This window comes from Urocitellus parryii, chromosome 9 (genome assembly GCF_045843805.1).
Source record: "Urocitellus parryii isolate mUroPar1 chromosome 9, mUroPar1.hap1, whole genome shotgun sequence".
In the NCBI taxonomy this organism is placed as follows: domain Eukaryota; kingdom Metazoa; phylum Chordata; class Mammalia; order Rodentia; family Sciuridae; genus Urocitellus; species Urocitellus parryii.
This window is the reverse complement of record NC_135539.1, coordinates 54,007,867-54,035,778: the sequence shown is the minus strand read 5'-3', so window position 1 is coordinate 54,035,778 and position 27,912 is coordinate 54,007,867. Positions and strand designations below refer to the sequence as shown.

At 33.3% G+C, this 27,912-nt stretch overlaps 1 protein-coding gene across 16 annotated transcripts in view; it reads left to right on the top strand.

The window, feature by feature from the left end:
• Pard3 (par-3 family cell polarity regulator) overlaps nt 1-27,912 on the top strand; it is a 656,694-nt gene that overhangs the window by 387,694 nt on the left and 241,088 nt on the right. For all 16 annotated transcript variants that reach the window (XM_077803009.1, XM_077803007.1, XM_077803013.1 and 13 more), the window contains 7 exons: nt 4,703-4,828; nt 5,948-6,330; nt 10,769-10,908; nt 13,088-13,216; nt 15,572-15,610; nt 26,580-26,768; nt 27,506-27,676. In XM_077803009.1, the coding sequence (XP_077659135.1) occupies nt 4,703-4,828; nt 5,948-6,330; nt 10,769-10,908; nt 13,088-13,216; nt 15,572-15,610; nt 26,580-26,768; nt 27,506-27,676 (1,177 nt within the window). The remainder of the gene's footprint in view (nt 1-4,702; nt 4,829-5,947; nt 6,331-10,768; nt 10,909-13,087; nt 13,217-15,571; nt 15,611-26,579; nt 26,769-27,505; nt 27,677-27,912) is intronic.

Below are 27,912 nucleotides of genomic sequence, written 5' to 3'. Positions count from 1 at the left end.
TGAATTATGATCATTTCCATACAGCTGGGTGGCAGTTGTGGGAGTTTACATTATCAAAGCAAAACTCAGACTTACTCAGCCAATTTAGATGTCAATAAAACATTTGTTACTTATTTTCAGTTTTATCATTGGTTGTAATTTATACTTAGATTTGAAAATGTTACCATGTGTGACTGAGTTTATTTTAATTAAGTGTATAATTAGGCTAATGAACCTTGTAAAAATGTAGTGGTGCAATCCTTAATATAATCTAAGCAGTTAAATTTCTAATTATGCATCCAAAATCATGTACAAAGAGGCAGCCTTTCAATGCTTGCTTTCTGTGACTATAGTTTTACTTTGACTTTTTAAAGAGAATTGTTCAAGAACTGTGAGGAAAGACTTGAAAGAAATGCCTATACAATTGCTTATTTTTGTTTGTTTGCTTAGGAAAAGTATTTGGAATGGAAAAAGATGTAGGAAACAGTAGAATATGAGGAATGTTTGAGAGTAACCAGAAAAAAAAAAAATCCATTTGCTTGAAAAGCATATAAACTGAGTAGGGTTTACATTGGACTTATAGGGGAATTGTGGTAGGATTTTTTTTTAAACTATCCCTAATCTCTATAGTTATTTCTTTATGAAAGTGACCAGCTGCATTAATAAATACACAATTAATTTCCTTCCTTCCTTCCTTCCTTCCTTCCTTCCTTCCTTCCTTCCTTCCTTCCATCCATCCATCCGCCAGGGAATGCACCCTGGGGCACTTAACCACTGAGCCACATCCCAGCTCTTTTTATTTTTTTGTTTTGAGACAAGGTCTCCCTAAGTCACTGAAACTGGCTTTGAACTTTCAATCCTCCTGCCTCAGCCTTCTGAGCTATATAGGCATACGCCTCATGCCTAGTCCTTTTTACTTTTTATACAGTAGTCTCTTCTTTTGATGGAACATGGTTGCCCCCACAAGGAACTCTGGCACTACCTACCAAGAGCAAAAATAATTCTCTCTACCAGTGGGCAGACATGCCCAAAGGTTTAGAACCTGGCTGACTTCAGGGACTCTCTATGATAAAAGTGTTGTGGGAGCTGCTGTACCATAGATGGTAAATATTCTCTGCTTTAGAACACACACCAGTTGCTGGGTTGATTTTGCAGAATACATATCTAAAATTTGCTTTTAATGTGCCTTTGATATAGCTTTAAGTTTAAAGTGATAGGTATAGAAGTAGAAATATTATATGCTTGCCCCCACACATTTTATGGGAAGCTGAATGTGTGTTATTGCTATTTCCATTTGATTTCCCCCTTAGAAGTTCTTTTCCTTCTCAGTCTAGCTGTTATCTGTTCAATTTTCTCGTGAGTTTTTTTTTTTTAATCATCATTCATTTCTATTCCTTTTGTAATCATTTTCACCTATTGGAGCAAATGAGATAATTTTGCAGATTGTACCACTTTACTTTTTAAATTAATTCATTCTTTTTGAGAGAATGATTCTAATAGTGTGGTCAAGTACTTAGAAATCAGCAGGCTACTAACTTCACCTTAATTCAGTCTGTTCCTTGATTCCCTGATCATTTGCTGTCACTCAGGGTGAAGTTCTTTGTCCTGTGCCACCTCCCCACTCCATCATGTCTATGAACCCCAGTGATGAGTAAAAGGATTCTGAGTTATTTGCAACTATTATAATAATGTTGGATTCTAAAGTCTTGGTTAATAAATTTCCATTATATTTCCTGGAAATGTGCTAGTGTATTTATTTATGATTTTTAACACTTTTCTATATTTGGATTAGTGATGCATTTGGCCATATAAGAAAAGAGTTATTATATACACAAAACATGGCATGCTTTTTTACTTTAGGATTATTATTCTAGAGTGACTAATAGGAAAACAATATCTAGATAAACACAAACCATTGACCTATTTATTTGAAAAGAACATTGATGTCACTTGTAGAAATAAAATGCAGATTTCTAAGTTTCCTGGTTTTATTTATTCAGTTTGTTATTTAGGGATTTTTATCTTGCCATATTTTCCATGCTGGTCTCGGATGTTATTTAGGGATTTTTATCTTGCCATATTTTCCATGCTGGTCTCGGATGCCTAGGTGCAAGTAAGTCTCCTACTTAAACCTCCAATGTACCTGGGACTGAGGACATGCACCAGTGCACCAGGCATTCACACTGTTTTAAAGTGTTATAAATACTGAAAGGATCTATTGAATATAAATTCACAAATTTTAGGAAATTAGTAGTTAAATACTAAACAAGTGTCATTAATTATAGTCAAAATATATTTCCCTAGAAATTTTATGTAAGTTATTTTGGGTTACTCAAAATATTTTGGAGTACTTAAAAACATATTTATTAGTAGTCACTTTTGATTATAGAAATGGAAACATATAAGAAAATTACTTATGATTTTTCTCAATTAAAACTAATCAACTGGAGTCAATCTTGGTGCGGTACATTTTTATTTCAGGGACTGTATTCCTGCACTTTAAAAGGTGTTCTAAGTCTGTAGAGGTGGCTTTTAGCAACAGGTGTGCTGCATCACATGTGTGGCTATGTTATGATTACCTATAGAGAGTTGAGGCCTCTTTACCTTTAAGATGTTCTTTTCATGTCTGCTTTGAAAGTCAAGAGGCCAAGTGAGTTTTTCATGTTCCAGTGGTATCAGTATCTGATTTAATTTGATTTCTTACATAGATCTTTTCCATTCATCAAAATTATAGATATATGTTATTAATTTCTTTGATTCCTCTGTGAGAACACTGCAATTGAAGATAGAAACAAGTTAAAAAATAGGGATGACTAGATTGTGGTATGATGATATTTTAATATCTTAATTTTTGGTGTCCTATGGTATGGAATCTCACTTTTCCTTATATGGACTGAGACAGTTAAGTTGCTCATGCAGGTAAATCATTGTACTTTATTCTTACCTTTGAGTTGTGATAATTTTTACAATTTTAAATCCAATGTAGTAGAAGGTAACTAAAATCACCTACATGATTTATTTATTTATTTTTACTAGTCATTAATATTTTTAGATTCTAACACAAATAAATGCTAATACTTCACTGGTGAATTACAAAAGAGAATTTGAGGATTACCTCTTTTGAATATTCTTGTAAATTGGTAGAATTGATCTTAGTATAATGGCTTTTATTATCTTTAATGATAAGCACTAGAATGAACTTGATGATTTTATAAATACTCATGAAAAAAACAAGGTTAAACTACAGAATAACAAGTGAAATGAGACTTTTGCTTCAATTGCTTTCCATTCTGTGGCATCTGTAGTATAAGTGAAAACAGCACTGAATCTGAATTCTGATCACTAACATTCTATTTTACAAAACGCTTGTTAGAAATATGTGACTTGTTTGCCTCTGCTAAACTCAATCATCCATTCATTCAGTTGTCATTTATCAGACCTTACTACCAGCTAAGTGCTTGAGTGCATATTACTGAATCCCATCTCTTGATCTTCTAGTAGCTTGCAATGCAATAGTAGAGATAAGTTGTATATATAACAGGAGAATGAGATAAAGGGCCATAGGAAAGATATCCCTGTTGCTTAAGTATAGAAGAAGGAGGTAACTATTTGGGTATATTTCTAGTGGGAAGCCTATACGTAATCCTGCAAATTGTTATTCTGTTGATAAATATATAGAAGTTACTGGAAATTATGACGTCTTAACTTTAAAATATATGGATTCTGAATTCTAATATCATTTTTTTTTTGCTCCTCAATGAGGATTATGAAAGAAAATGCAAACTTAGAAAGTCTCAAAAATAAGTTCACCTAAAAATCTGTATTTAATCATGATACAGAATTTATGCCAATTACCAAATAAAAAATAGCAGTCATACTAGTTTAAAATTCTTGTTGCTTCTGTATCTTAGGCGTTTATTGTTTATTCTGAGATATATTGAGTGTCCTGTAATTTAAGAAGTTAGTTGTCCTAGAGCAAGCATATTAATAATTTTTATTTTTTTCTCCATCTGCATCTTGGAAAGTTCATTCAAACTTTTCTTTTAATCTGAAGTTTTAGTGCACATTTGAGAGCATCGAATAGTGACTGACATTATTTGAAACTCTTACTGACTTTTTTCTGTTTCTCTTTAAGTGGAAATACTAGCAACAAATTACTTCCTTTACTGGGTAATCCTAACCAGGTCTGATACTCACAATATTAGATTCTATTAAATTCAAGTGACATGCATGGAGAATCTATTATTTCTAAAGTCTTTCCTATTACCTTCTGAAACCTTTAGTGCCATGAGGTTAGCTGTTCCTGGTTATCTTTTTTTTAACAGAAAGGCAGAGGTTGCCATCAGCAGTGTATCAGCTGACTTAAAACAGAAAACTACGAAAGCCATGCACAAATGTGGGCTCATCTAGCTCCACATTGTGGTACCCTCCGACCCATTAGGCAAGCTGTGTTTGAAGCAGTTTTCAACATACAATATAAAGATTATATTGTATGAAGCTTGTTTCAGAAATATAAGCCAGAAAACGATTTCTTGTATTTATTGAAATGGTGCATTTCTACACATCATTTTGACTGTTTTGATTTTTGTCTTTGTATTAATCATGTCTTAGTGCAACCCTTTATAAGGGAGTTTTTCAAACACGATATCAGCATTAAAGTAATATGACATTGTGCATGGTGGAAATATTACATGTGTAATAATTTGCATCTTTAATGTTCCAGAACCCTGGGTTTATTAGTAAAACGATTGGAGAAAGGTGGTAAAGCTGAACAAGAAAACCTTTTTCATGAGAATGATTGCATTGTCAGGATTAATGATGGTGATCTGCGGAATAGAAGATTTGAACAGTAAGTGTGTGGTGGCTGCACTGTGGTCCTTTTCTGCTTTAGGCATGATGGAGTATAGTCAGTTGAAAAGCTCCAAACATGTCTGAGATTCTCTGTGTACTGCACCTGTTTTCTGCCACCATCTAACTTTTAACAATTTAACCAAACTCGAGGTAATTAACACTATTAGACTATATTTCAGAATGACCTCTGACGGATAGAGCTGGTCTTGGAATAATCTGAGCCCAGTTTAGGTTATACAGTGATACAGTTCTGTTGCTTCTTCACCTTTTGAGAAACTCAGCAATGTGCTCATCTGTATTATCCTTTAATTTACATTTTCAATGGTTGCACATAATATGCCTTAATTATATATATATAAATAAAACAAAAGCTTCCTTGAACCACAATATTGTGTCTTCATTTCCTTTTTCCTGACTGAGGACCTTATTCAATTAAAAACAAAAAGTTGGCCAGTTCCTGTTAAAGGGGCATGTGTGAGCAGAAGAATAGTGAAGAAGAACCATGGCTTTGAACATTTTAGACGAGGAGTCTATCACTGAGCTATACATCCCCCCCACTTTTTCAGGGGTGGTGGTGGTGGTAATTCTTGTTCTTGAGATTTTCTTGCATAGACAATCTTGAATTAATTTTGCTGATAACTGATGAATAGGTAGTTGCTTTCTATGGTTTCCCAAGTTTATTTATAAATTTATTTCTCTGAAAACTCAAAGGGCTTCTTTGTTAGGGAAATATTTAATAAATTTTACAATTTGTATAGATTGTCTCCTAGGGAGAAGGCTGCATTTGATTTCTATTAATATTAAAATTAGAATGTCCCTGTTGTTCTTAAAACTTGTTTAATAATTTACAGTTGAGAGCATTCTATTGTATTTTATCCATGATCATAGATAATTTTGCCATTTTTATTTAGAGAATGACAAATTTATATTTGGAGACATAGCTCTGCTTATATCAGAGCTTGCAAACTTGGTTAATAAATGGGTTATCAGAATTTTGCTTTTCAGTTTTAACACTCTGTCAGTTCTTATTGCTTAATTAGTATACTTAATTAAGCTCATAATATCTTCTAGTCTGCTGGTCTTAATTTGCTAATCTTCCATTCTTTCTCAAACCCAGAGCACAACATATGTTTCGCCAAGCCATGCGTACACCCATCATTTGGTTCCATGTGGTTCCTGCAGCAAATAAAGAGCAGTATGAACAACTTTCCCAAAGTGAGAAGAACAATTACTATTCAAGCCGCTTCAGTCCCGACAGCCAGTATATTGATAACAGGAGTGTGAACAGTGCTGGACCTCATGCACTGCAGAGAGCACCCAGACTGAGCCACCCACCTGAGCAGATAGAAGCTCACCCACGACTACCTCATAGTGCACACCCCTCCGCAAAACCACCTTCAGCCCCAGCTCCGGCCCCACAGAATGTATTTAGCTCAAGTGCAAGCAGTGGTTATAACACCAAAAAAGTAGGCAAGAGGCTCAATATCCAGCTGAAGAAAGGTATGAGCTATCTTATTTTTCTATGAAATTGCTTTTAAAAGTCAACTGACTAATCCAAATATCTTGAGTTGATTGGTTATTTTTGTCCAATGCTGCGGGTAGAACTCAAGGCCTTGTATATGCTGAGAAAATGTTATAACAAGGAGCTACATCCCCAGCCTAGCACCTTGAATCTGAACCTAGTACTATGTGAAAGAACTGATATACAAAGATTAAAAACAAAACAAAAACCTTATTTTTTTAAATGGATTAAAAGCTGTATTTTTATGCTTTTCATATTCGTATGCTATATAGAAATTAAAAGTAAAATTTTAAAAATTAAGACTTCATGATATAAGTTTATGAGAAGAAGGTATCAGGTACTATTGCAGTAAAATTTTTGATAATGAGTGGAAAATGTTTCAGGGCATGACCCCCCAAACAAAACCAAAGTGAGAATTTGATTGTTTTGGCAAATATGGCCCTCAAAGAAGCCTCTAGAGATTGTCTACTTCAGTTCCAGATGGGGAGTGACTGGTTTGTGGCTGTTAGTTGTTTGTGGTAGGTTGTCAAGAAGTCAGGTCTTGTCTCTTGTCTCTTGCTTTTCCAGAATACTACATTGCTTTCCCTCTCTTCTCCTCCCTTCCTTCCTTCCTTCCTTCCTTCCTTCCTTCCTTCCTTCCTTCCTTCCTTCCTTCCTTCCTTCCTTCCTTCCTTCCTTCCTTCCTTCTTGGGAATTAAACTCAGGCTCTTGCATGCTAGGTAAGTGATCAACCACTGAACTATATCCCCAACCCTTTTTTTGAGTCAGGATCTCTCTTAGGTGCCCAACTGGTTTGGAGCTTGCAGTCCTGTGCCACAAAGCCCACTCATTGCTTCCCTTTCCTAAGGTGAAAGGTATTGCTAATTGTGTTTGTACACTGTCATTTAAGTCTCCCTTTCCCATAGATGGTGGATCCATGTATATAGGGAATGTGCTGTTCCAGTTTGCTGCCTCTACAGCTCAGAGCAGACTGCTGGACTCCACTTTCTGGTTTTCAACTGGTAAACAGAGCACTGAGATACTTTGGCTGTTCATGTAACATTATATTAGAGGATTTTGATATATTTTAAAAGCATGTCTTTTGAAATAGTGTCATTATAAAAAATATTTTTATGGGCTCACCCAACTCCTGAACTTTGATGGAAATTAATCCATAGAGTAATTTCCTCATGTCATATGGCTGTTGGCAGAAGATTCCTACTCGAATGTTTTCCATATCCTGACATTCAGACAATCTTCTTTCTATTTGGGGTAGCATTTACAAGGTTTTAAGCTCTGCAACTGCTATTTCCTTTCTAAGTCATATTCTTTCTTTGAACTTTTTGTGAACCACAAGTTCCTTATTTCTGGTTACTGATTTTCAAGCTCCAAATACTTGGTTGACAAGATCAGGAGTTGACAGCTTGCCTGCACCACTTGCAAATACAGAGCCTATCAGCAGAAACCCTCTCTAACTGTTAATTCCCAAATGAAAGAAATATCAGATCCTCTTTCCTCATTTTTTCTCTACTTAAATCACAGGCACTAGTTTTTAACCAAGAACTTATCAAGAACTACAAATAGAGTTGTATAAAAATAAAAGTCTACCTGAAATCTCTCCACAAAGGTAGAGTATCTTAGTTGGCCATTGCCATAAAGGTATTAGTTTAATAAATATGGTTTTTCTTTTAGATTGATGGAGGAATATTCATTTAGTTAATTATAGTTTTCCCACAATCAGTAGGCTTAACAAATTGTGGTTATAATATGCACTTTATTAATGAAGTGAAATTCTATTTGCTAGTAAGAGAACTATTTGGCTGGAATTAGTAGTTTTATTTTAATAGCATTTAGAAAGATATGATTGCATCTACACAGCTAATTTAGAAATGGTATGCTTAATCAATATAAGAAAAATGGAAATGGTGGTTTGCTTTTAAATATTTTTCTGACCTTGAGTAATCTAAATGATATAGAGCCTCATAGATTTCTCCTGATTTTAATTTACTGTGAGAACGTATAACAAAAAGTGCATACTGCCTATGCAACTGCCAATTCTTAAAATATTCTACATAAACATAAGTTATGTTTACCATACATAAATAGGAAGAAGGATACTGATTGCCTTTGATTAGGACTAAATAAAGACAATTTAATTATAGTGATTTTATGAGAATTTAACAAGATTTTATTGTAATTAATGTTTTTATCAGTTATTGTTACCGTTAACATTTTAAACATTTGTAAGAAAGTATATTAATATATACATTGTATGCATTAGTTTGAAACTTTAATATCAGTTCAATTGTGAATTAGTATGCTTCATGTGACAGCGATTATTTAAAAACTGGTATTCTTAGTTCTACAAAGAGGAGCCTTCAGGATGATGCCTCTTTGGCATAATTTTGGAACTATGTCATTTAACATGACAAAATATAATAGCCCCAATGTACTTGCTTCCATAATTATGATTTCTTAATATTTATTGCCATTTGGCATTCTCAAATACCCTGCTCTTTTGGAGAAATTAGCTTTTTAATAAAGTCAAAGGAGAAGGTCAGTAATCTGTTTCAGTCAGTTCAAAATGTTTTGTTGGCTTTGCTAAATGAAAATTGATATCTATTTATCTTTCTTTTAAAGGTCATTGTGTGAACTTTTAGCTTACAGATTTAGGGGTTATTGCTGATATTTTAATAGTATTGAGGTTCATATAACAGTCAGTCTTTATAGTTCATACAAATTAATATTGCAAAAGGAGAATAATTTAGAATTCTTTCTTAATAAATGTTACTGCATGTCATTAAGAGTTCTATGAAAGCACAGGGACATATGGAAACGTCCCAACAGAATAATTAGGAAAATTTCTTATAGACAATATGCCATTCAAATCTTCTGCACTGAAGACTTAAAACATTAACAGTCTAGGCACATTAATGTGGTTTCAGACTAGAAGTAAATGAATATTTTGTTTTAACTATAGAATACTTATGATGGGTATTGTTACTGGTATAATCAAGTATTTATTGATGCTTTGGTTCTTCTTTAACTCACATTTCTATTTGCTCATCATTATAACAGTTAATGTTATACGTTTTATTATAATTTTGTACTGAATGTTGCATTAAATTAATGTACTCTAGATTTTTTAAGTTTACAGAGCACTGTACTCTCATAATGAGCAAGTATTTTTCTCTAATATTATGAAAATGAAACTAATATCCTACAAATTAAGGTTTTAAAAATACTTAGATATTACTCATTTTTATTTTATAAAAAATTTTATTATAATAAATTCTGATTGATTAGAAGTTTGTCATTATGTTCAAGGATTTTTTTTCTTGCCACATTTTGGCTTATTGCATGGTCATTCTCGTGACATACAGCGTTTTTAGACCCTGTATGGAACTTATATAAGATTGTTTGTCAAGACACTAGTATTGCTGTATGTATATACATGACTGTATGACCAATGTGATTCTGCAACCTGTACACTCAGAATAATGAGAAATTATACCCCATTTGATTCAAATGTCTGATATGTCAAAATCATTGTACTGTCATGTGTAACTAATTAAAACCAAAAAATTAAAAAAAGTCTGCTAAAGAAGTGAGAATTATAGAAATCAAGAAACTAAATTATAAATGCCTCATTAATTTTAGTACCTTTCAGCATTATAGGGTGAACTTTAGATTTGGTGGCCATGGTCTGAGGTGAATTATTCAGTGAATAATTTGCCTTTGGTGGCCGGGAGTGGGCGAGCAGGGAATATACGTGGTAACTATATAATCTTTTGTTAAGTTCTCTTCCAATTGACAAAAGTAATACAGTTCATTCTCTTAGTAAATAGCTGTTCTTGTGGTTGTTCTTGGAATTTGAGGAGAATCTGTTACATGTATCTAGAAATATTTCTCATTTCATTATTCTCATCTCACTGAACATTTTCTTTTTCTCCTTTGCTTCTACCTTTTACTTTTCAATTCTTAATATCATTCTTGCACAATAATATTTGATTATTTAACTACCATGGGTTTTCACAGAAGTTTTTTTTTTTTTGTTCTTGTAAAGCAATTTAATTTATTTGATACTTAAAGACTTAAGATGGACTTGAAAGCTTTCAGCAAGCATATTTGTACGCTAAAACCTTCCTCTGTTTTTGAGAAGATTGCCATTTCTTTTTAGATGAGTGACTTTTGATAGGTAAAGCATTTAAACCTTAATGTCATTTAACGTGACAAAATATAATAGTAGTCTACCTCAAAAAAATTATTACACCTTTTTAAGTATTAGAAAAAATGTTGGGCATTGTGAAAATTACAAATCTTTAAGATGAGGTAGAGAACAATAAAACTCCTTATGTAAATATGTATACATGAGTGTGTACATGTGTAACATTCAAGATACTTCATTTCAGTTTTAAAATTTTCTTTCATGTGTAGGTACAGAAGGTTTGGGATTCAGCATCACTTCACGAGACGTCACAATAGGTGGCTCGGCTCCAATTTATGTGAAAAACATCCTCCCCCGAGGGGCTGCCATTCAGGATGGTAGACTGAAGGCAGGAGATAGACTCATAGAGGTGAGTGATATTTTCTAGGTACTGTGTTCCATCATTTCTGAAAAGTTATGTTTTCAAGAGTCAACTTGTAAAGTATTTTCATAAAATGGATATTATGTATTTGTGCAGAAGTATGCATCCCCAAACCACTTATTTCTCTTCTACCTCAGGTTTTCTCAGTTTATCTAATAGAGTTATACATACAGTTTGTTTAGGAAATAAAGTGATATTTTATTATGTATAAGTACCATATCTATAAGTTTGTATTTCTGGAGGGCTTTATAGTTCTGTCTGGCATGGCTGTGCTTTTTTTTTGGTAATCTACTTTTTAATCAGAGCAGAGATACATAAATAAAATCAGTGTGTCTTGAAGAAAGGAACAAGTTTGAAATGCAGTGTGGAGAATGAAGTGAGATGCAAAAGTCCAATAATAAAACAGTTTCTGAGAATTTTCTTCCTGTACTTCATGTTTTTTTGGTGCATTGGTTTTTGAAGCCATCCTAGAAATATATACATGTATATAATTTCTGTCTGTGGAAATATTTGTTCATGTAGGAAAAAAAAGAAGGGACAAATGAAGAAACAGGATACTTTATTGGCTGTTTTTTCCTAGTGTTTTCTGTAGAAAACATATTCTAATGTTCTTTCGTGTGTGTGTGTGTGTGTGTGTTGCTGGAGATGGAATCTGGGGCCTGCTGCATGCTAGGCAAGAGCACTTCCACTGAGCTGCACCCCAGCTTCTGTGCTTTTCCTTCTTCCTCCTCTTCCCTCTTGCAATCTTGCTTCTTATCTTTCTTGATAATCACTTTATTTTTAAGTCTCTCTTTTTCACAATTTCTTCACCTTTACAACATTACAAAAGCTTTTGCTTATCTTTTTGAGCAATTGGAATGGCCTGGAAGCTGTATATATTCTGAGTTAGACTTGATTTTCTGTAGCTGTCAGCTTTGCCTTAAATCTGAAACTTCATATTTGCATGTTTCACACCAGACTGGTATGAAATCTGATATCTAATAGTTGCATTCATGTAATGGTGAAAATTTGGCAGACTCAGTTTTTTCTGAGTATCTGAATATTTGGAATCTTTCAAAGAAAAAATATTAATGGATTCATTTTTTTCTCTTTTATCTAGATTTATTTTCAGTTTTCTTAGAACTTATTATCATCTGTTTCCAGCAATTCCTTAAAATTAGTCCTATTGAGCTGTAGACAATGGTTTTAGTAGGAAGGGCCAAGTTTCAAAACATATTTTAACAACAGGAAAAATTTGATATTAAAATTTAAGTAATATATTTATTTGCCATAAATAATATTATTTTGGGGCAAAATGAATAATATGAAAGTATTTTAAAAGAAACATGTTCTTATTTTGTCAAGTATAAAGTGCTTTCTAATACTGATGTGAGATAAATCAATGAAATTCTAGGAGAATGGGTTATTCCAATTCACTTTTTCCTACTTGAATTTTCTTATAACATGGGAAACAATTGAGATGAAATATTACTTCCATTTCAAAATTATCATTATCTTATAGTGATTCTTCTGTAATGTTTGATGTTTTACATTTTAAGCATAATGTTTTTTCTTGAAACTTAAAATATTTATGCCAAATTATTTTCTATTTTTTATTTTTTCTACTTCTTATCAGAGTAATACTGTTTTATTTTAATACGAGAAAACCAGTGATACACAAGATCATTAAAATATCAGTTCAGGGGCTGAGGATGTGGCTCAAGCGGTATCGTGCTCGCCTGGCATGCGAGCGACCCGGGTTCGATCCTCAGAACCACATACAAACAAAAATATGTGTCTACCGAAAAATAAATAAATAAAAAATAAAAAAACCAACCACTTCTATTCTTTAAAAAAAATCAGTTCAAAGTCAAGATTTGTATTGACTTGGCATTTTAGATGTTTTCGTTTATTACTTGTTACTTGTTAATTCCTAGTGCTTGCAGCTTTTGTTTTATTGATGTGCACTAAAAGATTCATTACTTCCTAGCATTCTTCTAGATATCTGGCCTAGGTTTTTTTTTTTTTTTTTTTTTTCAATCATAGAAGCTTAGTGGTAACCAGGTCATGGCAGAATTTAGCATGAAATGAGTTATATTTTATACCAAATATGGTCAATTCTAGAACATGTGTCTTCTGTTAACAATCTGTACAGAATTGCAACTGAAAATTTTTTATTTGTTTTTAGGTAAATGGAGTAGATTTAGCAGGCAAATCCCAAGAGGAAGTTGTTTCCCTGTTAAGAAGCACCAAGATGGAAGGGACTGTGAGCCTTCTGGTCTTTCGCCAGGAAGACGCCTTTCACCCAAGGGAACTGGTGTGTAAATTTAGAACACATGAAAGATTTCTGATGTACATGAGCCAGGGATCTGGGTTAGCTACCTGATGGTGAATGTTTATGGAGACAGTTTCAAGGAATTTCTTTATTTTATATTTCTTTCTATCCTAACTTAATATAAGCATTTTGTTGCCTTCCCTACTCTGACTTGGAAATGGATATCCACAATAGTGAACATTAGGATATTTAAAAACAGATTGTAGGGGTATTTTCTAGGACATCAAATATTTATCATTATTCACTTTCAGATGAACCAGTTGAATAAAGACATCAGTGATCTCATAACTGTCACTCCAAAGGCTGTCATCAAAAGCTTGCCATCTTCTCCCCGGCACATGACAAAATTTCATATTTTCTTAGTAGCTTAGCCAAATGTAGATGGTCACATATGAAAAGGAGTTTCTTGAAAAAAATTACTGAAAATAAGAAGACCTAGCTGTCAATAAGTTCCAGGGCTATTATTGACCAAAAAGATCACATTGTTTGTAATGACATAAATGAAATAAAAAGTCATTTGTTTGGAACAAATCTACTTTACTTTTCACTGCTTACATCAAGAAGTTCAACTATTAGAAACACTTACATGGCATTGGTATGAATGAAATCCATATATTAAATATACATTGTTCTGAATGTTTCTTCTTCAAAAAGTACAATGTTTCAGTTATATATAAAATGATATAATTGGAGAAATTGCCTTTTCTTTTTATGTGGTGAGAAAATTGCTTTATTTCAAACATAAGTGGTATTTTAAATGTTTCAAAACAGTTTGTACCTGGTAAGAATATTTGACATCTTTTTCAGCTAGCTTGTTATTTCATCTAAAGGTAGATTACTATGTATAAATTTGGCAAGGTTTTAAGGTACAGTTTCCAAATTGATCATATAGACCTAATTCTCTTAGATAATAACTCATGTGTGGTTGCATCATTGTTGACAAAATTTTTCTTTGATTATCAATAAATATTTTTGTTTTCCATATGAATTACATATATTCATATAAATAGTTATTTAAAATAGAGTTTCTTTTCAGTCATTAATTTAGCATCCCTTGATCCTAACACTCTCTGTGATTTTTGTGGAAATTTCATATGGTGATAGGGGTTGAAAAGTGAACACTTGTGTTTTAGGTTGATTTTGAATAAATTATGAAAGCTTCTTTATATTTAAAAATGTTTAATGCATTATTCCTCAATTTAAATTCAGTTTTCCATTTTCCCCCCACTGTTATCCAATTTTGTGCTTAAAATGCCACCTGATCCTAAATCTGGAGATGTCTCTATTAAATTGTAAATGAGCACTTACCAAAACAACAACTAAGCTTTCCATGTGATTTGATGAAGCTTTAATTCTTCCTGGGTGTATCCAAGCCATGATAGTTAGCATCATTAGATTGCCAAAGCTTCCACACTGCTCTTCAGCAGCCTTCTCAGAGTGAGTGCCAACGTATAGACAGCCCAAGGTTATTTAGGTTCTTCTGGTCCAATTTTGATCTTTCAGGCTTCTGTTTTTCCCGTCTGCTGCCTCTTGTTGTTTTTTTTTTCCCCCCTTGGTTATTTAATTTATTGCTTGTGAGCTTTTCATTAAGGAACGAGCCAGTAGGCCCTCAGTCAGTCCATTATGTATGTTGCAGCTGCCTTTCACAATTTAAAAGAATAAAATTCTGAAAACTTAAGTTAAAGGGTGGGTGGGTGCATTTAATGCTGATCTTTGAATCCAATTAGTGCAACTCTTTTCCTCTGTTGAGGATTTCTGTGTTTCACTTCTACGGGTCTTAGTCTGAATACTTGTATTAGTTTGTGCCCTTAAAAAATAAATAAATGAAAATATTACCCCAAGAACCAACCTTGTAAGTACTCTATATTAGATGAAAAGAATAGTGTGTTTATTCCCTGTGTAATATTTTAAAGTATGAAGTTGTGGTTCAGACTGTGGTTCAGACTGATTTATCTATCTAGTTATGAAATGATCCAATACCTTAAAACCTAGATTTGGTTGAAAAAAATTAAAAACCAAAATTAGAAACGGTGCCATGATTAGGAAAGAACTTTGGTGAGATTTGTTTTCCTGCAAGTAATACATTTATGATGTTCTATGAATGACCAAGTAAAAGTTATATTTAGAAAAGTTTCTGAAAACCCCCACACAAACACCACACATATCAATGAAAGTTTGGGAGACAGAGAAATCCATCAACCATAATATAATCACCCTTCATCTAGTTGGTAGATTTTAAGAACCAGCAAAATTTCCATTAAAATAAAACTTTGTGTCCCTGTGTGTTGAAGATGGCTTTGGTCAGTCTGTATTTATATTTTTCTTCGATTCTTCTAGAATGCAGAGCCAAGCCAGATGCAGATTCCAAAAGAAACGGTAAGAGCTTTGTCTTTTGCAGGATGCAGAGATGTTGGAAAGATAAATGGAACTAACTTCTTACTAATTAAACATGAAGTAACTTGTCCTGCCTTTTTCCCAAAGTGGTCTTATTTTTAAATGATTCATGGTTACTACCCTATATAGAGGATACTTTAGATTATTTTTGGTCAGATAGGAATAAAAAAGAGAGATTACTTTCCTATTACTCATTACAACTTGGTGAGGTTAGTAGTTGGATAGATATGCAAAGTATTGCCATCAAATGGGAAAAAAGGTAAAAAACTTGAAAAAATAAGCTAGAGTAAAGCAAAACTAAGTGAATAAAATAAAAATGTATTTAAGGAATAAAATTTGAAATGATATGTCAGCAATTGGGCTAAACACAGTTGTCATAATAACTATAAAGGGGGAAATTTCTCTTAATAAAATTCAAGTACTGACAACTCAGATTAAAATGAAAATGTAGTTGTGTCATGTTTAGAAGATGGATTCTGATTCAGGCTGGCAGGAAGCACTAGCACAGAAATGCTGGGATTGTCCTGTAAAGTCTCTGCCATAACGTACATGGGGCAAATAGAGAGGAAGTATTATATTGAGATATAATATTATTGTGTAGAAATTCTAACAATCAGGATCTTTTTTATATCAAACAACATAGCATAACCATATATCTTTGTCAAACTGTTATATATATAAAATTGAACAAAACCATATCAATAGAGGGTAACGTATCTTTCCAAAAGTTGTCATGTTAAATAAGGCAAAAAAGTGAGACTTTAAAGAATTTGAGTAATGTAATTAATAGGTTTGACATTTTGTATAAATTTATAAGCAGGGAACTTTGAATTAATAAACAAATGGAATGTTATTTTTGAATATTTAATTATTCTAAAAATGGATGACAATCAACCTTCAGAGTTAAATCACTAAAGCACATTGAGAATATTACACATTGATAAATTTGGGTTGTAAAAGTAATAGACTTACATTTTTGTTTGTGAAACAAATAGGTCAAAACCATAGTGGTAATTGCCTATTGGGAATGTAGGCTAGGGATGAGAGGAAATTGAACAGATTGCTTATAAAGACTAAAATGGAGTATGAGATTAATTTATATTATTTGAAAAGACAGAATTGTGGCAGAGTATAATATAAAGCCAAGGATTTAAATCAGCTTTGTATCACTATAGGAATATACAAGTAGATCATTTCAAACAGATTGGCAATTATGAAAACAAACATGGTATGTATATGATGTGCATGTATCTTAAAGATGGCATTTCATCTTTTAGTGGTAAAATATGTGTTACTTAGTGTTTATAACAGTTGGCCAGTCACTTTGTAAAATTAAATATTTTCTTTTTTGGTGCTGGAAATTGAACCCAGAGCCTTGTATCTGCTAAGCACGTGCTCTACCACTTAGCTACACCTCCAGCTTGCCTTTCACTTTGAAAAGTTAGATTTCTTCCTCTTGGTGTACATGAAAGTAAATCCCACTTCCATATAAATTTTAACCTAAAAAAGTATTAGACATTTTTTTGAAAGAAAGTATATGAAAATTTCTTTGTGTAATGAATGCCTGTCTAAGGATGATGAATTGACAAATTACACACACACACACACACACACACACACACACACCACCTATGAGAGTTCTTAGTATTTTTCAATTTAACAATTGTGCAAAAAACATACCTGTGCCAACGATTCATTTTTTAACTTTCAGCATATTATTCAATAAGTTACAGGAGTATTCAGCACATTTTATGTAATAGGTCTTGTGTTAAAGATGACTTTGCCCAAATATAGGGTATTGTAAATATTTTGAACACATTTAAAGTAGGCTAGAATAAGTTATGATGTGTAGTAGATTAGGTGTATTAATTGCATTTTTTGACTGATGATATTTTAAATTAGAATGAGTTTATCAGGATGTGATTACACGTGTGTCAAGAGAAAATGATCTATCTATCTATGTATATAGATATGTATATAGATAGATATATGCACTTTTTTTCAGTATATCAATAACTACATCCTAAAACAGTTGCAAGCTAAAGACGTAAGTATTTCCATTGTGATCCTTGTGTGAAGTGCCATTCCTTTGTGGTTCTATCTTAGCAGCATAGAACTTTTTGGGAAATAGAATGACTTCCCACATAATCAACATATTTTAACATCTCTAACATTCTAAGATAGGAAATAATGGTGTAAAACATGTAGTCAGTCCTGTTGAGGAAACTGATGATTTGCCATATGATATTGAAAATTTGGCAGACTCAGTTTTTCTGAGTATCTGAATATTTGGAATCTTACAAAGATCCTCCCTGTGATCCTTCCTTAAAATATGAGGACCACCAGGTATGGTTGCAAAGAATCCTGTAATCCCAATGAATCAGGAGTCTGAGGCAGGAGGATCACAAGTTTAAGGCCAGCCTTAGTAATTTAGGGAGACACTCAGCAATTTAGACCCTGCCTGAAAATAACAAAATGCAAAGGGCTGGGAATGTAGTTCAATGGTAAGGTGCTTACGGGTTCAATCTCTGGTACCAAAAAGAAAAAGAGATTCAAGGGCCAGTTCAATCTACCAGCCTTTGTGTTCTTAATAGCATGTCGGAGTAACAGGGAGTTGTGATAAAGAAATAAGTAGGGTGCACATGTGTGTGTATCTGGCTTCTGATTGTAAATGGAAACCTCTTTTTTCCTAATAGAAGTTTTCCAAACTAAATCAAAAGCATAGTTTTAAATTACAACAAAGAGTTTTGCTTCTTAATTTATATGTCCTTTTATATTTGTGTCTCTCTTTAAACTCTGGCTATACAAAAACATTTTGAATTATAAAATATTTAATGTTGGTGGAGGCTGAATCTTTGCCTTTCTTTGTACCTTTTTCTGGCAAAAGTCTTTTTCATGAACTTAAAATATTGCCAATGCTTGACACATAGTGGAACTCAAGAAAAACTCCAAGTTAAAACTTTACTCTTTTTATTGGTTTTCTTTTATTTTGGAGGCTAGGTTAGTGAAATCCTAAATTATACCCCTCCAACCTAGCGAGAGGGGCAAATATATCAATGATTTTACAATAAATCTGTGTCTTAATTCCCAATTCTCATTCCTTGGGGTTGATTTTGGAAGAAAACATGGTTTATCCTCTTTAAACCACAGGAAAGTTACCTGTGGTGGATTTGTTATCTTTTTTTTTTCTCTCTGTCTTTCTCTTGAATGAGGTATATTATTGTTGTCTAGAGTAACATATGATTTATTCAGGCTCATAGAAAAGAAGTTAGTTACCCCTTGCATGTTTTGAACATTGCTTGTAACATTACAGTGCCGTTAATGACTGACATTCATTTATCTGTTGTGATTTTCCCTTTTGTGCTAAGCTCTTTATGTACATTATGTTATTTTATCTTTATTATGTCTGTGGCTTAGTATTATTATCCTCTGTAAAACAGGAGAAAAAAGAATTAAATTTAGGATGCTCTAAATCTTGGAGCAGGAATAAACTCATATTGTCTTATTCTAGAATCTGCAAGGCAAAATTTACTTCTCCTCAGTATTGGTTATTGTGAAACAATTTGGTATGTGGAATTAAAAAAAAATAAGTAAATACTTATGTCTAAGGTAATAAGTTTCACATGTTATGTCAACAAATGCAATTGAATTTTGTTAAAATAATTCCATGTTTATGTGACATCTTATTAGTCATTATGTTGAGAAGAGATCTCTTTTAATTTTTTTTATATTAGGAATGGGTTATATGTAGACTCTATTGAGACATTGGCTCCATATTGGTGATTTCTGTTCACTGATCCACAGTCACTTTTGTCCTTTCCCACTTTGTTGACTGACCTTGCAGATACCCTCTCCTTACTTGTGCTCCTCTCTCCTTTGCCTGTCCATATGGACCATGGGAACTTGAAAGTCCTATTGTTTCATATGGCTTTTCCAGACCAGATGTAGAGTTATCTGCCTTTTTGATTCTTTATCATATTTGTTTCTATTATTTTTATTTGTAGAATGATTTTGTCTTGCTTTAACCTTTATACTTCCTTGTGATTTCAAGCACCTCAAGAATAGATGCCCTATAATACCTAGCTCCAGCATTTATGCCAAGTAAAAGTTCAGTGAATTTATCAGTTATGTTAGTTACCTGCAACTGATTTAGTTTGAGAAGTAAAACATTATTAAGATTTGATGAATAGGGTCAATGTCTGGTAGACCTTTGAATTTCCAAGATAAAAATTTCCTGAATATCTTCCTAGCAATGGACAAGTTACTGAGGGTAGGAGATTAGAATCTTGTTAAGGTTACCCATTCAAATTGGATAGAAAGCTGAATTCTTTAGCAAAGGCCCAAAGCCTCGTGCTCCATGTCTTGGATGAGTTCCTTTGCTTTTGAAAGTCTATGAAATTTATTCACTTGGTAGGGAATATATTTTTCACTTGGTATGGAATTCATATGGATATCTGGGTTGGACTTGATATTATTATTTGGGAGTTTTAGGGTCAGGGAGAGAGAGAGAGAGAGAGAGAGAGAGAGAGAGAGAGAGAGAGAGAGAGAGAGTGTGTGTGTGTGTGTGTGTGTGTGTGTGAGTGTGTGTGTGTGTGAGTGATTATATGAAATTGGCTCATGCCATTATGGAGGCTGGCAAGTTCACATTTGCAGAGTGGGCTGAGTGGCTGAAAACTTGAGAGGAGATGATATGATTCCACTCTTAAGGCAGGCAAGGGAGCCAATGGTAAGATGAAGAAAAAGACAGTCTGCTGAAGAATTCTTGCCCAGAGAAGCTGGTGTTTCTGTTCCTTTCAGGCCTTCAGCTGACTCGATGATGCCCAATCCCATTATGGAGGGCAGTCTACTCAGATTTCATTGCTTTAAATGTTACTCTCATCCAAAACACCATTTACATTGTCACCTAAAATTAACCATCGCAATAATGTGAATTTATTGGCTATGAGGCCTTAACTTACCAAAATATCAGATTCTTTCCCATGCTTCAAATAGATTAATACATACTTCCTTTGACCCCTTTGAAGAAACTAACATACACAAATTATATTGACTTCAATGATTTGGTTTTGTGCATCAGTGTTGCTGTTTATAAAATGTTTGACCCCATGAACTCTTAATGATGACCCTAAAATCTTACAGTTGTATGCTAAGTAGATTGAGTGATGTTGGGTAAAAGTAGAACTTTAAAACATAATACAGTTTAGAGACCATACTAGACCATAAAAATAAGGCATGACACACTTGAATTTCAAGAATTCAAAATGCATTCTAAAATGAGTTATTGGGCTTTTTCTACAAAAACCTCAGGAATACATTAGGGATTCCTTGGGATCTTCTTTGAAGATCAGAGGACACCTTCATAGGGTAACATCAGAAAGTTTATAGCCTCAATTTTGAAATCTAATGAGCTTGGAGTCAGTAAGCATGGTCATTAATAGGTTCATTTAACAATAGTTACAGTAGATCAAGTATAGGCCACCATGTTTTATCCTACCATAAGTTAACAGTTGAGCCAGACAAAAGGAATGCTCATTAGGGAATCAATTTGTTAGTCAATTCCTCTTCATCCAAAACTCTTCAGGTTTATAAACTAAACAATTTTTTAGGCTTATAATATGAATTAGTTTTAATAATAGTTAATGTATATGGAAATATTAAAAACTCTAATTTTATTCTTTTTAACTTTTTTTTTAGTTGTAGATGGCCACAATACCTTAATTTTGTTTATTTATTTTTATATGGTGCTGAGGATTGAACCGAGTACCTACATGTGCGCTGCAAGCGTTCTACCACTGAGCCAGAACCCTAGCCCCTTAATTCTGTTGAAGAAACTAACATACACAAATCATGTTGACCTTAATGATTTGGTTTTGTGCATCAGTGTTGTTGCTTATAAAATGTGTGCTATCTCAAGTCCTTAAAATCTTGCTGCAACCTTATTTTAAAACAATCTTATTTCAAAATTAGAGACCCTCATCTTATAGAAAATACAGTATGATGATGTGAGGGGAAAAAAAAAAGAAATGTGTCACATTAGATTGGGTAGAGAGAAGTGATGGGAGGAGAGGGGAGAAGAAGAGGGGATAGCTACGAAGGACAGCAGAATAAAATAGACACTAGTATGTACACTGTATGTACATACGTGTCTGTATAACCAATGTGATTCTGCAACCTGTACACTCAGAAAAATGAGAAATTATACCCCATTTGATTCAAATGTGTGATATGTCAAGATCATTGTATTGTCATGTGCAACTAATAAAAAAAATAAAGTAGAATGATATTTTCATGATTTTAAGGAAATCATAATGATTATGTGTAGTGTATGTCTTAAGAAAAAGGACTTTTCAAAAAAATATATATATACTTTTTTTAAGTTGTTGATAGAACCTTTATTTATTTATATGAGATGTTGAGAAACAACCCCAGTGCCTCACACATGCCAGGCAAGTGCACTACCACTGAGCCCCAGCTCTAGCCCCAAAGGACTTTTTTTATATAACTATATTATATATGCATTCAGTTTTCATGTCACTTAAGTCTCTAATACAAAAAATTTGTTCAGTTTGTCTTTGTGTTTTATTTTTAAGAGCAAATTACTTTAAGTAAAATTTAAATTTTAAAGAGAAAATTACCTTAAGAAAGCCTCTCAGCTTGTTTATCTGATATTTCTTTAGATAAATACTTTATTGGGTAAACATTTTGATTAATAACTGAATATATTTTCCCCATCAGTATAGTGATGTCTTGGATATTATGAATACTCAAAGTGTAAAACAAAATTTCTTAGCCATAAATATCATTTAATTTCCCTAAATATTTTTGTAAGATAGTTTAATGGCTGATTGATATTCTACTGTGTAGTTATATCTGAATTTGCTTAGTGCCATATATGTAAGTTGTCTATTTAGTTTTTAGCTATGATAATTTCATCATCCTCATTGATAAATCTTTGTAGATGATCAGTTTTTTAGGCTATATTATTAATAGTAACCTTTTTGGGGGTTAGGTAACATATAAACTAGAGAGGCTTTTATTATCAAATTGGCTTCCACAGTGTACCTTTTACACATTCACCAGCACATCACGTTACGTGCCCACTTCAGCACACTTTCTACATTGTTGGATACCATATTTTACAGATAAACTTCCACAATGGAGAAGGGCTAATGTTGAGAGAGAAATCAAGGAGTTATAGAAGAGAGATAAATTATTTGCTGAGTCATTTATTTCTTTGCAAAGCCTCAAATCAAATTCTGTGGTCACTTCTGTATTTTTATGGTCTTATGGTATTTGGAACATATTTCTTTGCCTCCTATCATGGTAATCAAAATCCTTGTATATCAAGCAAGATCATGTGATTGATTATTTTTGTGATTGTTATTATTTCATGTGATTATTTTTCTGTCTCTTTACATAATCAACTATCATTTCATTTTCTTCAGATGGGCTTGTGCTGTGGGTTGAGTATACACTCTGAGCCACTTCTGGGCAGCTATGTCCCTACTGATATTAGGTCTGTTGTTGGTGAAAGAAGGAACACTGGGCCATGGTGGAGGCCAGTTGTGATTATTTTTCAGTCTCACTGTGGGCATGAATGTACATTTTTCTTCTTATCTGACTATAGTGGGAAAGTAAATAGCATTCATAATGTCCACCCAGGAGAGTCCCTGTTTCTTACATGCTTAGCAAAAATTCCCTTTGTTTGCTGGTAATTAAAAGGCAAAAATGTCAGTGAATAAGTGGGCAAGAGAAGAACTGACAGAACTAAAACAAACAAACAAAAAAACCCACAAATTTTCAAGATATACTTACATGTATGTACATGAGAGATACCCATGGCACATGTGCTTGATTTATATGACCACACACAAAAACTGAAGGGCAAATTAGGGAAAACACATATATTGCATGTCTGTAGAAAGAACTTGGCTTAAGAAACTGTTGGTAAAGTACGTAATGTGGATGGAAATAACAAAGTGCTAGAAAATTAGGTTCTACTTTATTTTGGAAGGTAAAGATTCCTATAGTAGTATGACATTGTGAAAGTTCTCAGTAGCGTAGCATTTCAGATGGCTTTTGCAGAGGAGATTTTTAGTGTTTTGCTGCCAGAGAATTAAGTTCTAAAAGCTGGCATTAATTTCAGTCTTATGCCGGTAGCCAAATGGATTAATAATGAAATATCAAATGAAACATACAGTGTCTCACTTTAACATTTTTAATGATAATAATGACTTAAGACTTGATAAAGAGGGCTGAAAAAGAAGATTATTCTCATATTGCAGTTTTCATAATAAATGAAACTACTCCATGCATTATGTGGTCATCTTTTAAAAGGGTTCAGAGTAAGGCAGTTGGGAAATAATTCCAACTTGATTAAAATTTTCCTTCATATATTTAGTCAGCTCCTTGTCTTTATTTTTAAAGTACAAGAAAATAAGAATTTTAAGCCTCTGTAAAATGTTAAGGAAATGTCAAAATCAGTAAATGTGGGAAAAAAAGAACAAAAGATCCACATATGTAAGTGATAATTAAAAACCTTTTAGATTTGAGGCAAGTAAACATAAATGATGAGCCTTGAGTGTGTTCATCTAAGGACTCTCTGTCTTTTCAATTTCAGCTTTTTTTCAGAAACAAAAATACTGATTTACAAAGTAAATTTATGTTCCAGTTACTTCTGAATTTCAAGTAGAAGGGGACAGTGTTGTGTTTGAAGCTATTAATGCTATTTTGTGTTTCAAGTACAAAATTTACCTTTGTGGTATATTTTACTCTTAAACATTTTTATGTATTTATGTATTTTGCGTGTGTGTCAGGGGATGGAACCCATGCTTGCACATGACTTGTTTCCTTCCTCCTTCTCTGTCCCTCCCTTCCCACCTTCCTTCCTTTGTCAAGCTGTCTACCACTGAGCTTCACCACCAGTCCCATTTGGTGTGTTTTTATAGTAGATTTTAAGTTGAAGTATCACTATTCATTCACACAAATTCATTATTTAGTACTGTTTCATGGTTTTGAACTGTATGGTTAGAAATAAAAAGTAAATTGTGCCTTTGTGATTATAGAGCAAAACATGTATATAAAGCTACTTCTGTATAATAAACGTTTGCTAGGTTATCGATATTTTCATGTGAGTATTTGATCTTTGTTTCTAATACATTGATTTTATTTGAGTTACAGTTGTTCTCAGGGAATATTTTAAAGTTACAAAAGCTTTTCTAATGAGCAGGTTATGCTTGCTTTGGATTTTGATGCTGAAATGTGGTTCTTCTGCATAGGTAGTATTGCTATTGTCCTGTATCTTTTCAACTTGTTCTTCATTCTTAATTACATAGTACTCATGTTTTCAAAACAATAGTGCTTATTTTATTGAAAACTCTCTTCCCCTTACTGTCAGGCAATCCTTTGAGATGGCACAAGGACTGTACTACTGGAGTCTGGGCATGTGGCTCAGTGATAGATCACTTGTCTGTTGTGTGTGGTTTGATTCCCCAGTACCAGAAAAGAAAAGAAAAAGGCCTACTATAAAATATTAACATCAAACATTAATAAATTAGAAACATTACTTTTCAAATGACATTATTAAGGATTTGAAGATTTAAAAATAGAATATTGCTTATTATAATATAAACATCCTTACAGATAAGTACTGTACATCCAAAAATTATTTAATCTAATCAACAAATCTGAAGTTACATGTGAAATCTCCAAATTCCCATTAAAAATAATTTTGTCATTATTAGATTGATCCTAATTCTTAGAAAATTTAAAAAATCTGGTAAGATGTAAAGAAGAGTGATATCAATTCATTTTCCATTCTCTCTAATAACTTTTATTGTATAGTTGAAAACTGTTTAAAAGATCAGTCTTTCTAAATGATACTAAGTACCATCATAGGCCTACTATTTTTCTATTACAATTTGGCAAATCTGGTTTGATTGACTAATTGGATACTAAATAAATGTTTCAAAATTGGGAATAGAGGAGGAGGAGTTATATGAAGAAAGAACTTGGTTCAAGTCTTTTGTACTTGGTGACTATGATTGTGAAATTAATACTTGATATATTACTAATTAAACAATAATCGATTAAACAATATTTCCTGATAATATTCATCATCTGTATTCATAATATAGTATTGTGCAAACTTTTTCCCATGGTGCAAACTTTGTCTCATGAGTGTCAAAGGTTAAAACTCTGTAGTGTCTCTAAACCTGAATTCTTTCTTCTGCTGACTTTGTGTCATCAGGATTTATTATAGTTGTGAATAAAAAAGATACACCATTGTGGACATGGAGCTATTAATAACACTGCAAATTACTATTATGAAGATAAAAGTGGCTGGGCACAATATCGCATGCCTGTAATCCCAGCAGCTCTGAAGGCTGAGGCAGGAGGATCATGAGTTCAAAGCCAGCTTCAGCAAAAGCCAGGTGCCAAGCAACTCAGTGAGACCCTGTCTCTAAATAAAATACGAAAAGAGGGATGTGGCTCTATGGTTGAGTGCACCCGAATTCAATCCCTGATACTGGTCCCCCTTCCCCGCCAAAAAAGAGAAAAGGAGCAAATGAACTATATTTATTTATTTTTACTTCTGTTGTTGCTGTTTTTCTCTTGAGGTTTAGAGTATATAAACAGGCTAATAAAATAAATTTAAAACACTAGGAAACTCCATGCCTCCAGTCTTTCCACAGCCCCCCGACTTCCTTTTCTCAGAATCTGCTTTAGGTTTGTTTTAATATTGTAATAAGTATTTCTGAAAATATTAGCAGCTGGTTTCAGGAATCATCTGGAGGGGGTGCAGATGCACTGCTATCATGAATCTTGTCATGGAGCTTTAGTGGAAATATTGGGTCTGCAGTTAAAGAACTGCTCATTAGCAATCTTTAAAACAGTAATGGTGAGAAAGAGACACTTGAATATAATGCTATGCAATTTTGTCTCCTATTAGAAAGCAGAAGATGAAGATATTGTTCTCACACCTGATGGCACCAGGGAATTTCTTACATTTGAAGTTCCACTTAATGATTCAGGATCTGCTGGTCTTGGTGTCAGTGTCAAAGGTAACCGGTCCAAAGAGAACCATGCAGATTTGGGAATCTTCGTCAAGTCCATTATTAATGGTGGAGCAGCATCTAAAGTAAGCATATGTTAACTTTATCAAGTATATGCTCACTAACAAAAATGTTTCATTCCTATCCTGTGTGGGAAGTATATTCAGTTAACAGATGTTTTTGAATGATTTTTAAATTTTTTTTTAACAATAACCCATTCCTGATCAAATAACTAATAAGAGAAATCTTAATGCTATATCAACTCTGCATTTTTAATCTCACAGAATCTACAACCCATAATCATGCTGCTTAAGTGATGATAATCTATGCAAAGACTTACCATAGGTCCTGGCATATAGTAAAGGTTAATCTTTTCCCCTTCCCTCTCCTGCTTGTGGGTCACTTGTTCTATTTCTCAGCGCAGAGAAAATTTCCTGGCTGTTTGGTAAGGGGGCACTTCTCTGCAATTGTCTAATCGCCTGGAGCTTTTACATGTCTTGGGTTGTAAATAATCTCTATGGGTGTTTCTGGAAGCAAGAAAGTAATCACTTTGTGTCTTTTGAATTAGTATGCTATTTTGGTAAACAGATTATGATAATGACTTGATTTACAAATGTATAAATGATTGAAATAGACCCAGGCTACAATGGCTGCTTAGACTTCATTATGCTAGTGTTCAATTGGGCATAATCCACTAGGATTAAAGCCCCCACCCCCCACTATTTTTAGTTTAATTTTAATTTTTTTTTTTTAACTAAAGGGAAAGCAATTTCTTTTATAGCAGACTATTTAACCACACTTATTTTACCTGTTTTCTTCCCAGGATGGAAGGCTGCGGGTGAATGACCAACTGATAGCAGTAAATGGAGAATCCCTGTTGGGCAAGACAAACCAAGATGCCATGGAAACCCTAAGAAGGTCGATGTCCACTGAAGGAAATAAACGAGGAATGATCCAGCTTATTGTGGCGAGGCGAATAAGCAAGTGCAATGAGGTAAAAAAATATAAAACACCAAAGGCGCTAGTATCTGAAACTACAATAAGGCTCATTTCTTTCCTAACATTGGACAAAGAATGGCAGGTTCCAGGACCTTACCTCAAAAGACCGTACATTATCTTGGCTTGCTATAGTTGTATTGTTTTGTTATTAGAATGGGATTAGTTTTCTTAATTGTGATCAAAATATTTCTAAGTGTAATGTTCCCGTTTCTATCTCACCCGATGACACTA